General features: G+C 30.2%; 1 protein-coding gene across 1 annotated transcript in view; it reads left to right on the top strand.

The window, feature by feature from the left end:
• Positions 1-4,148: 4,148 nt before the first annotated feature.
• Positions 4,149-13,207, top strand: part of LOC124354347 — a 55,624-nt gene continuing 46,565 nt past the window's right edge. Inside the window, exon 1 of the mRNA XM_046804731.1 lies at positions 4,149-4,186. Within this exon, the coding sequence (XP_046660687.1) occupies positions 4,149-4,186 (38 nt within the window). The remainder of the gene's footprint in view (positions 4,187-13,207) is intronic.

Here is a 13,207-nt window from a genome sequence, read left to right on the forward strand (position 1 = left end):
ATATAAAACATATATATATATATAAATTTATATATATTTATACAATTTAATTGTTTCTTTTTGAATCGTTTAATATATTGTTAATCTTTATTTGCGTGTATTTTTTTCACTGACATGCTCCATCAACCCTGACGAAGATCATTACATTATAATTATGAATCGATAAAACATTATTTTATATGGCATTTGTTTGCTATTAATTAGAGAAATAAAAGTCACAAACTATAAATCATACAATAACTACATCAGTCCGGTATTTTGCAACGCTATCAACTCATCCACTTTGCCTCACATCAGTTTGCTTGTTAATTAAAAAAAAAAAAAAACATGAACATATCTGATTAATGATGATTACATTAGTAAGCCTACTCCATTATAGCACAGCGCTAATTAAAAAGATTTCGAGTGCGAGTTGGCGACATGAAATATGTTATTCAGAATTAAAAGTAACACGTTATTCAATAGGTCAAAGTTGCCTCATGTGCCCTAACGATTGCCGGAGGTATATTTTATAGAAACATACCAGTTAGCCATAGTATTAAGAGTTGAAAAAAGCATAATTTAGAAGTTTATTTTACAAATCCACTCTATCTAAATTTATAAAGTCCACCAGACCTTAAATGATTTACGTACACCATCTACAATTACCACGTCTATAATTTGGGTTTCTAATCAAGACAGCGGTGTCTGTCACAATCAAGGTAGCTTTGGACATGAAATATGTTGCATAATCAAACAGCAATATTGATGTTCGGATATAAAAAAGGTTTCTCCTAGATTTTGAGGCAACACTGTTACTTGTTTACTTTGAAATAGATTTTGTTGAAAAGTTAAAGAGTGAACCACATTAGAATCTTAAATACTATACCCGTTTAGAATATTCAAAGAAATAGCCGTCTGACATTGAAAATATTAATTACTTTAAATGTGGATTACAAACGCTTTTTCCGGTCATTAAAACAATTCTGATTGTGTTTAATTGTTTAATTAATAGCATATATAACCTTCAGTTTTATCGTATTTTAAGGGTAATGACAATGGATCACACAATAATTCTCACAAGGGGTAGTCGTTATAAAACATCTATAAAAATTATATAACCACGATGAGCGTATACATCCAGTTGAACATGAGTTTAAAACCATAAATGTAATTAAGTCATCTGCTACGCTCCAACAATTAATTATATAGTAACGCCTGCATCCATTGCCTTATCACGGGACCATAAACAAAGGTCTCTTTGTTTGGTTACAATGGTATCATTTTCGGTGTTCTGATGCGTAAAGCTAAAACCCTTATTGCGGTAGGTTACCTTTTGATGAGAGCGCAATTTATACTGTTAATGATCTTTCCTTTATTACGCCCTTTCATAATGTTTAAAGAATGACAACCTATTTCAATGCGTATATTACTGGGAATCTGATTAAACAAGTAAGGAACTATATAGTATGGTAATAATTTCTCACACTGTTCTAATTTCAGGTTTATCATATTTAATAATAATAATAATAGTACAAACACCTTCTCTATAACCAAGTAATAAAGTTTGTGTATTAGCAGCACTCTCACATATTAAAATTCTATATTTGGCAATGGATTGGAACAGACCTTTGTACACAGTCAGTTTCACCTTTCTAGTATGTTTGTTAGTAAGCTGTGCATTATAGCAACAGATGGGCAAAGTTTTTTTTTATGAAGTGAGTTTATGTATTCTATCCAAATCAATTTGATGTCCACAGTGAGTACTAAATATTTGGTATGTTTAACTTTTTCATATTGTCACTGAGCAAGGCCATGTAAACATTCGCAAATATGGTATTTGATATTTCTTTCTTTATGTTTATTTGGACAGATATGCACCAGACACATCTGTTCATAGTTTATAACTAAGCCATTGTCGTGGGACCACTTAACTTCTTACAATCAAATTGAAGGTTTTATTTGTATGTTCTTAAATCTTTATTTTCAGCTAGGAGAAAAATATTATCTGCATATGCAAAAACGTTACAGTTTGTATTCCTCAAGAACTTTATACAAGTATATTAAAAATAGAACTGGCCCTATCTAACTCCTTTGAGAAGTACCGTATTTTAACTTACCCTTTTCCTTAACTTATTGAATTTGATACTTTAACAACAAATTAACTATTAACTAAATATATTTTAAATCTATTAGGGAACCCTATCTTGTACAGGGAACTCGCTATTTTCGTTTTACTCAATTGTGTCATAAGGTGCCGAGTATTCTATGAATAGGGCTAGACCATGACATCTATTGTTCGTTATTTTGTTGGCCACATTCGTAAATTGTCCGATTTCCTACATAAACTACTAAATAACCTTACCGTAACAATTAAATTAATTAAGTATTACATCTGGTCGGCGCAAATGTTAGACATAACATTACAAAATTCATATGAGTATATAAGGCTTTTATTTAAGAGTGAGCATTATCACAATGTCATTTAGTTCTGAACTATGGTCAACATTTTTAAATCTTAAGCTAGATGAAGTTGGTTTAAACCAGATAGTAGAATGATAATAGTTAAAAACAGACTAGTAAATGAAATAATAAAAACTGTTGAAATAAGTATGCACGTTAGTCTTCATGGTAGAAAGAGTGCTATTGAATTTTTGCACTACCATTGCTATAGGGCCACTCTACAAAAATTTCGAAATAATATTTACATAATTATATAAATCCTACTATATAATCGTAAATTAACCAAAGCAATATCAAAAAGTGACGCCCATAATAGAAAAGTTACAGGCAATTCCCAGGATAACTTCAGTTAAGGGCAATAACTTCAGTATAATTCACATCACAGCAATTCCAGAATAAAAGAACTGTGTATAGAATTAGGGAAAAATAGCGGAAATGTGTAGTAACTGCCAGCAGTTCTCGTACCGCCATTTCCTCTGATTGTCCATACACTCGATTGGGTAGCAATGTGCCTACAACGTTCTACATACGTACGGGAGTTAATGTTGTTTCCCAGTGTTACCCGGCGTGGCGTACTCCTCTTATGTTGTACTATAATGAATTCTGCCCTAATCTTGGAAATTGAAAGAAAATGTAAAAACATTTATTCTCTTTAATTCTAAATAGCTATTGAGCTAGAGTACCTACTAAAATAAGCATTTCATTTTATTCTTTTACAGGACAGGGAACGCCTGACCTGTTTTTAATTTAATTACACTACATCACTGACTAAATGTAATGACAGTTAATATTGCCGGAGTTTAACATAAAATTTATTTCCATAAATTTAAGAGTAAAATAGTCTCACGTAATATTGGAACAAAATATTGTATTTAAAACGGTTATTTATACAAACAAGTGCAGTGAGTTATGTAAATGGACATAGCGAGAAAATGAAACAAGCGATCATTAAGAGCGGCTGTGTGACGGTGAATACATTTTGGTGAACTCCGATAATTCATTCAAGTATTTGTGTTTGTATCCATTTATAATTTTCCCTGAGCAATATTACTAAATTTACATTATTCTAGTTTAACGGTAATAGCTTATATATTGTGATATCAATAAATTAATATTTAGGTGAAAAGGTTTGTTACACGAACTTTATATACCTAATGCAATATTTACTCTGTCATTATAAATACCCTTCAAGAGGTTTTATTTTTTTATCCAAAATACGGTTACTTTTTTCATGTTTATTATATAATTGAATTTCTATAATAAAACATCTGGAGTGGGCTTCCTCACTTTTATGAAAGATTCGTTATTGTATGGTGCAACGTAATAAGTAATAGTGATGGGACTAGATAGAAATACTCTCCAATGTCGATAAAAAATTCAAAATTGTTGTAAATGAATTGTGGTAAATAATGTAGCATTAGAAATACATAATTTTCTTTTATATATTTTAAATTAAGTAAATCATATATATATATATATATATATATATATATATATATATATATATATATATATATATTTCAGGAGTTATCGACTTAACGAGTACTCATACTACTAATACACGTAACTGTACACTTGTAGCGTATTATCTAGAATGCTTTTTCAATTTTTCCATAAGTTAGATGGAAATACGTTTTGAGAGTTAAAGTAAGCTGAAATAAATTATAAGCGACTTTTATAAAGGACACAATGCAGTTCCAGGTAAAATGAGTAAAGCTGTACACAGGAGGAAGAATGGTGGGAGGTAAGATGTTTCAAGTGAAGGGAGTTTAATTAAACGCCAGGATGAGAGAAGCACCAGATAAGAGGGGTTCACTTCTGGACGAAAACTGTGTTCGTAGTGTCTTAAAATTAAACAATCGGATGAGAAAAGTAAATAAACTGTTGTGCAAATTTCAAGTGGAAGTAATATTCAGTACACTTATCACAATTAACGATCTTTTATTTGCTAATTTACTAGCACTAAATATGTTATTGGAATTATATTTCAGTCGGTTTTATCATTGTAATTCTTTAAATTTAAATACCTTAGAGGCAAAACTTTGAGGTTCATTTTATTGTCTGTGCTATTACCGATTAAGTGGTTAAGTAATTATTCATAACAACTCAAAGAAATTTTGTGAATGAAAAATGTAGAATTATTGCAGTAGTACTATTAATATTCTTCAATTTTATAGTTAAATATAGTGGTGTTGGTATTGGAGTTTTATTTTATCAACAGGTTATTCAAGTATGAGTTCTAATGAAACTGTCTTTCTTGGTTCAGCGTAGTGTAGATCTCGTATAAGTAATAAAATATACAGCCAAAGAGTAGTTTTATTAGGCAAATAAACTAATAAAGTTATGTAGCGTTTTTAAAGCTACATTGATATATTTTTTTAATTAAAACTTAAATTAAATAACAATTTTGGGATCGAAATATTAGGAGTTAATTTTAGATTAGATTGTGAAATGTCAGGGTAAAATCGAACATGTAATCCTTTGGCAAGTTAGCACTGGTAGTTTTAAATTGTTAGGAAGGCAGGTTGACTGCCTTGAATTGATTAGAACTTGTCTTATTGTGAGTATTTTTCTCCTGGTTTTGATACAGATGGACCAATGAGAGAGCTCCACGGATGTCCTGCAAAGGTGATTGGAAAGGGAAGTATTTAAGCGCCCGCTCATAATTTTCGCCCTTCTTTTGGTTATTTTCGTGAGTAAAGTTTAATTGCAGTGCGCCGTTTTTCTTAAATTTTTTTCCGCGAGTGATTTTGAGGTAAGCACCACTTTATTGTACGTTTTATTGAAATAGTCATCCTGATCTGATTTTAAATTAATTTTGTTGTCTTTTTTATAGGAAAAAATTAAATTCATAGAAACTACAGAGCAATCTGAATAACTTATTCTCGAAGAACAATAGAGCATAATAGAATCATACAAGTTACATTTGGTTCATGCTTGCAAGAGAAGTGAATTAAAATTGAACTTTGTTAATAACTTTAATTGAGATTTGAAAAGGTAGTAATCTATTAATATTTAAATGGAACTGTTTTATTGTGAATTATTAATTGAAAATTAATTGAACTTTAATAATTGTTAGAGAGAGACTTGAAATCTGAATTGCAGAGACTTTTGAAAGTTAAGGTTCAAATAGTGTAAAGAGAAGTTGAAATTTTTATTTTGAATTTTGAATGAACTTAGAAGTGAACATTTTTATTTTTATTATTTCCAAGTGGTATTTAATTCTTATTTTAAAACTTTATTATTTTATTTTAGAAGAGAGCTCTGATTTTTAGTTTGATATATTTGATTAATATTTTTATTTCTTGAAAAAGGAATTTTTAAATTTACGAAAAGGTTTGTCAATTCTTTGTGGAAAATAGAGTGATACAAATTCTGAAACGTTGAACTTATTATTTTGCCAGTTAAAAATAAATCCATTGTTTTTATTTAGAACTGTGATTTTTATTTTAGACAAACCAGATAATATTTAATAGTTAGCAAATTTAGTAATACATTGTACTTTAATATTCACTAGAATCTTAACTAATCAAAAAATATTTTATATCGTCTTGGATGTATTATTGATGATTTAAATATTAATACTCTGGAATATTAATATCAACAATCCAAGTCGTTACAAGTTACTTTCGTATTAGTATTATCAAAGCAAAATAGAGATTAAAACCTAAACTTCTCTCACTGATATGTGAGCGCACATTTTTTCACTACATGTTCCAGGATTATTTCTTTGTATTTACTTATTTACAAGGTAGGACTACGCAACACTACGTGTCTCATAACAGGGTTCGCTGAAGTTCAATGAAAAATGTTAGTTCTAGCTCATTTCATTAGTGACCGATAAAACGAAAGACAGCCATACTGATAAGACATGTATTCAACCCCTGTCAAGCAAAAGAGAAATTTTATCAGCCTACTGAGTCATACGTTTCAACAAAGCTCAACGAAATTCCAAGGTGAGATATGCAACACCATATAACTCTATCTTGTCAATGTAAAAATGAAATTTGAATCTCAACTTCAAAGTCTACACTTCATCCATCATCGAGCTTAGTGTTCTTCAAATAGAAATGAGCTTCATGCTCAATTTCAAGTCCATAGCTTAGTTCGTTTTCTGGATATCGCACTGACAGACAGACGGATAGAGAGCCAGACAGAAATACAATTTTTCCAGCACCTTGACTAACGCTCAACTAATTAAGTGCATCCATTCTCCATATAGTACGATTGAGCTATTTTTAAATACAATTCCATTATTTTCTTATGGAAATTTTCCAATGAATTGAATTTCCTTATAGATTCTATAGTTTTTACAATGATATAGCACAGAATAAATGTAAATATTTAGCTGAAGAACTTCTATAAAAAAAAAAAAAAAAACGATTGAGTGTTATTAAAAGTAACCTTCAAATTTATTTAAAATAAATGTTTATTTATATAAATATTTAAAAAAAAGTTGTTAAATGTTTTGTCCATGATTTATAGTGAAGAAAAAATTTTGAATCGGAATTTAAAGTCCTCTTCAAAGCCCTTAATATACAACGAGTAACCATTATTGTATCTTCATATGATATTTACATTTATTCCGAACAGTCGGTGTAAGGGGTCACGTTACATTACGCGTAAGCTCCACGTAAGTTTTTGAGCTTAATATTCCTTTTTCACTTGTCATAAAACAGAAAAATCCAATTATTTGACTTTCTTCTGCCAATGGAAGTAGTGTAGAGGCTTGTGTCAGGTCCTTTTCAAATATAATAATGAGGAGGATCACTATTAAAATGTAACAATATCAAGTGTGCATAAACAAAGCCATAAGGTGAAAAACATAGTGGTTTCTCTGAGTTAGGTACTCAGGCCTACGCCTTATACTGTGTGGAAACGGGCTTGGATAAAATGTCTATTGATATAAAAAAAGTCAAAATCAAACCAAATTATTTACTAATCATATTAAAATTACCTTTCTTTTATGAAAACGAATAGTTCAATTTGTTTATATTTTATGGGGGTTTTAAATAAGATTAATTAATTTGATTGAACACTCTTGACTACTACTTGAGTCACACATTCTCACCAGATGCATAACTGAGTGCACAGGGATGTTTTAGACACGATCCCAAACCACAGCGGAACAATGAGTTTCATGCACCGTCTTAATTGTAGAACCGATTCAAATAAAATGCCTTTTTATGGAGAAAATGTCTAAATCAGACAAAATATTTATCAATTTATTGGAAATCTTTTGTTTTATATAAGTTTAACCTGTATTTATTTGTAAATATTTTATTGAGGGTTTCATAACATGTGATTTCGATGTAATAATCATCTAGCACAGTAGTTCAGGAATTAAACCCATAACGAACCACTGTAACTGTGTATACGTCTAAAACCTTCGCGTTGTAGAAGTACAGTGATTCGTGTTGTGTGGGAATGAAGTGTAAACAGTACGGACGTGCCTCAGTCCGGGCTGTGGGACATCTGTTGTCTCAGGTCAGACAAATGTTGAACTATCACTACGTGGTTTTAGTGATTAACATGGGTGTAGATAGACATGTTATAACAAACATACACATAACCTGTGGAGAGTGTATACTTATCTAGAGGAAATAGGAAAATAAAGAATGTACTTCTGGTACTCCAATTCCTGAATTATATGGTGTTTATAAAAATCTATCGGTGGTATCGTGGATTATACTGATAATTTACACAATTAATAATACACATTCTAATTCTCAAACAAGCTCTAAATATTTTAATATGAATTATTAAAAAATTATTTTCAACTCTATCCTATAACATTGTAATTTATTACTAATGGAAATCTCTTAATTGTATCGTTACATATTTTGTTTTAAGTATTCTTTTGGTATAGATTCGTTTTAAAATTTAATCAAAAGTACACGTAAAAATAGTGCAAACCAATTTTAAATAGATATTCATATCCATACTACGATTAATATTTGTGTTATTCATATTGATTCTGCAGGCCAAGTTAAATGGAATCAAGTTATTTGGTAGAAGCGTCCGTTACGCATTCTTAATATTTGATTTTCCAGTAAGAATAACAATATTAAAGAATTACAAGCCAATAACAATTACGGAAGTATTTCAAAACTGATACATTTGAATGTATACTTGTATAAAATGAACTGAGAGGTGTTCTCAAACTTTCCACTTAAGTTATACGAGAATACAAGTTTCTCAGCTCAGGTGTTTGTAAGTGTCTGTCAGAATGATACGGTTCACGGTTAACCATATTCCACTTGTATACGACCATCACCAACCACTCTAAGGCACATGTTGTCCGTAAACCAGTTTTGTACCACTTTAAAACCAGTTCATTAATTTGAAAAGATTGCTTGTTATAAATGATAATTTATTGAGGATTTGCTAAAAGAGTTATGCTTAAATTATAGATTAATGCTTGATCTAAGATTAATGATATAAAATGAGTTTATAAATACATTTTATGGTTCCTGTAATTCGTATATTCTAAATTCACATCGAGCAGAGAAGTGAAGTTTTATAAAAGTTTATATAACACTTTGTATTCGTTAGTATAACGAAGTATCAGTTGTAACATATCTGAAGTAATTGAAATTTCCATTGAGTGGTTATGTTATTATGTTGTATCATGTGGTTAATGTACAACGAATGTCCCTTTTTACTTTTTAATATTTTTATATTTACTATTTTTACTTTTAGGTTGGAATTTGTTATTAACGATAATCACTTAATTTTAACGTTATATATTTAGTTTCGAGTATTCCTTTGATATAGATTTATATTTATATTGATGTATATTTATTTTATAGTATATTCTTAGTTGTAATAACTTTGATAACCCTCAGCACATAAAGCGAAATGAAGATCTGAATTTTAAATACGCATTAAAATAGGTTGACATTTTCCACAGATTATGAAAGGGCAGGCTAATGGAGAACTAGTAACAGTATAAATGGCAGCTCTCATCAAAAGGTAACCTACCGCAATGACGGGTTTAGCTTTACGCATCAGAACACCGACAATTATATTATTGTGACCAAACAAAGAGGCCTTTGTTTATGGTTCCGTTATGAGGCAATGGGTGTACGCGTTGCTATATAATTAATTGGTGGAGCGTAGCAGAAGACTTAATTATTATTGGTTTTGAATTCACGTTCAACTGGAATAATACGCTTATTATGTCAATGACACAAGCTATTTAAATATCTGATACGTAAAGAATTATTATTTATATATTATTTAGGATTCAACAGTCATTTTTATAATTTGACATTTTCTGTCAATATATCTTATTCTGTGTAATAACTCTTTATAGAAGAGCCCTAGTGTTTTGAAATTTGGAATATACATTCCTCTTGTCCAAATAATAACCCTATTGAGGTTTGGGTTTTGAAGTTTTTACGTTGCTATTACGTGTAAGATAACGATACTCTTTTAGAATAATTCATAAAAACAGGCAGCACACTACAAAAAGTTGGTTCAGTGCATTACCAACATAATATGTGATGAAGTTACTTTATTTCATTTGTTGGTAATCATTCTTTATGTTTTGTCCGGTTCTTCTATACTGCGCTGTATCGGGTTATCCAGGAAAGTTATACAACTATTTAAGATCACATAAATATCTCTTATAGACTGTTACCTGTGCTCTTGTATCTATATCAAAGATTACGTGAATTTGAAGAAGAAAATACACAATGTTAATCATGTAAATTAATTCTTTTATACCAATACGTATCATCGTTACTATTGGCTGCGGAAATTGTTATAGCTCGCTTCATTTCGGTATACTTCTAGTTGATCTGTAACAGCATTACGTTTAAAAGTTTTGAAACATAATATAGCATTGATTTTTTATTATATTTATTGCATTTTCCATAATGCTAACCGCTACTACTTGGAAAACATTCGTAATAACGTGAGTTGGATATTTGACAACTATATGCACTTAGTAGAGAAACTTTAGAATGATTATTGCCTTAAGATTAAAACTATGAAAATATTAAGACCAATAAAGGTGGAGAATTTAGACTTGAGATATTATAAAGCAAAATCATTTCTTATTGGAAAACTAAAGAGATAACATTTACGTGTATCCTATGTTTATAAATACTCAATAGTTACTGTAGACTACTAATTAGTTTAGCGTTATTATTACATTCCAAGGCGTTGCGGTTGCCTAATTATTTTGGTTAAAATGCAAATTGTTTCAAAACTACCTATATCGAATTAATTATGAACAAAGTTTAAACAAAATATCTGCTCGCTATATTTGAAATCATGTTGTGATTAAAGAAATTGTGCGCATTTTTTGTGGGCCAGCTTTTTTGTAAAGTGTAATATCAAAACTGTATCTTAGAGAGTACGCACCAGTAGAGACGAATCTGATCTTAGATTATGAATAATACTAGCGAGTGATATTTGGGCTATATGCAGTTTTTATGCTTAGTTTTTATGTATTACATATTTTTATAATAAGATAAAACCAAAGGGCTTTTGCATTCAAATGTAAAGTTAAAAAATCTTTATGTTCACTTTTAATAGATTGGTAGGATTAAGCAACATTACGTGTCGCATATTAGGCTTCGCTGAACATATCGATCCTGTATTTCATTTCACTCTCGAGATGTCCTGCGAACAAATAAATAGATACACACTAAAACATAAAATAAATTATAAATATACAATAGTACAAAAATAAACTATAGCTAAACAATATAACAGAGAATAAATTATAGAAACACAATAATACAGAAAATAAATCTTTATTTCACTCCAGCAGACAAAAGAACAATTGTGTCGGCCTATAAAGTGCTTTCCATGACGTTCAACAAAATACCGTGGAGTGATACTCATCATCATTGAACGCAGTGAGAATTGGTGTCTAGTTTCTAATGTATTCAGTGACTTGCAGTTCATAAGTTCATTCATGCAGAACAGTATTGTTGAGGAAGCAACTCCTGATACGCGCCTTTTCATGGAAGCGTTTTGGTTGGTAGGAATTCTGCTGAAGCTGAAGGATACCTACTTGATATGTTGTATTATTTCCCTGATTTAAATACATTCTATTTCTTGTATATATTTATCTTTTTTTACTAAAATAAATTACAAATTTCTCATTTTCATGATAGAATATTTTAAATTTTGTATTTATTATTAATATTTATTCAAAGCGTAACGTAAACACATATATTTGTGACGTAATGCTTCCAAATCTAAGCAATACCCTTAGGAATTAACCTTTAGGAATCCTCAGTTAGGAATTTAGTACATTTTCTTCATTAGTATTTCTCCCTTGTACTACCGAAAATAATATTTTCTTTATGCAAAACAGCTCTCACAAGGTTCTGTACATTCTGGGTGTTAATTACATTCTCTGCGCTTTGAATATTCGTTTTCTTACCTTGTTCTTGTTACTAATGGTTTGCAGTATTTGTGTTTTATTAATATAATTCCATGTTTGTCTAACAACACGTTATGAAAATGCATACTATGTGGTTGTTTGTTAAGTTAACCAGAGAATCAAAATATTTTGTGAATTAGATATTTTATATTTATGTTAAAAAGTATATGAAAAATATCAAAAAATTATGATTTTATATTTTAACATTAAAGGGACTGAATAAATATTCTAAAATATCCACCAAATATATACGATACGATATATTTTCAGGCATGTATATTCCTTATTCAAATTCCTACGTTTTAGATGAACATTAGCAAAGACTAACACCTTGGCACTAGAAAAGTATCATTTCTGTTCGTCTGTATAGCTGTCAGTCTGTCTGTCTGTCCGCACGATATCTAGAAAACAAACTGACCTATAGACTTGAAATCGTGCATCAAGCATCATGTCTATTCGAGGAACACTGAGCTTGATGATGATTCATGTCACTCAATGAGATTAAGCTGAGCGTTAGAGAATATTTTACATTGGTCTTAAAGATAATTGCAATTGCATCGAGAAAATAGCAGTAAAATAGTGAGCAACAAAATACACCCGTAAGAGGCTAAAAAATGTGACATATTATTTACACATAGCCTAACTATCCCAACACATACAGCCTCAGTTTATAGTGACTGTGTATAGACTAAAATGATTTAAAGACTGATATGAAACTCAATTATTGTACAAAAATCTACAATGCTTCATTTGACAAGAAATGTCGAGAAAGACTAAGTATGTGGACTTTAAAGTTTCCTTGTGACTTTATTTCTACACGAATAATTTCTATGATACTTCATTTTCGAGATAACTTCTTTTTTGTTTGATTGTGTGTATGTATGACATTCCGACTGTTAACATAATCTGTAGATTTGAAATTTTGCATGCAACCTCATCGAAGTCACCACGACACGTGGTGTTACGTATTTCTATCTTGGTTTTCTATTAACTCCGAGGAAATAACATGTTATATTATGTTATTTTTAGATAACATTGAATAACAGATAACTGGGAACGCATTTGCTTACGTTTACCAAGGGCTCATATCTATAATAAAACCGTAATAATAGTTTAAGGTACTAGTAAACAAAATATTACTTAAAACTTGCGCGGTTGAATCGGGTCAGCTGAGATATGTGTTTCGCATTGCTTTAAAGTTTCCTGGAAACTTCATTTCTACACGACTAAGTTCTATGATACTTCATTTTCGAGGTAACTTCTTTTTTGTTTGATTGTCTGTCTGTCTAATATTTCTACTGTCAACCGAATCTCTAGGATCACCCTCCGTGTCTTCTACTGTTTATCATCCGGTATCTA

Source organism: Homalodisca vitripennis, chromosome 1 (assembly GCF_021130785.1).
Source record: "Homalodisca vitripennis isolate AUS2020 chromosome 1, UT_GWSS_2.1, whole genome shotgun sequence".
Classification (NCBI taxonomy): domain Eukaryota; kingdom Metazoa; phylum Arthropoda; class Insecta; order Hemiptera; family Cicadellidae; genus Homalodisca; species Homalodisca vitripennis.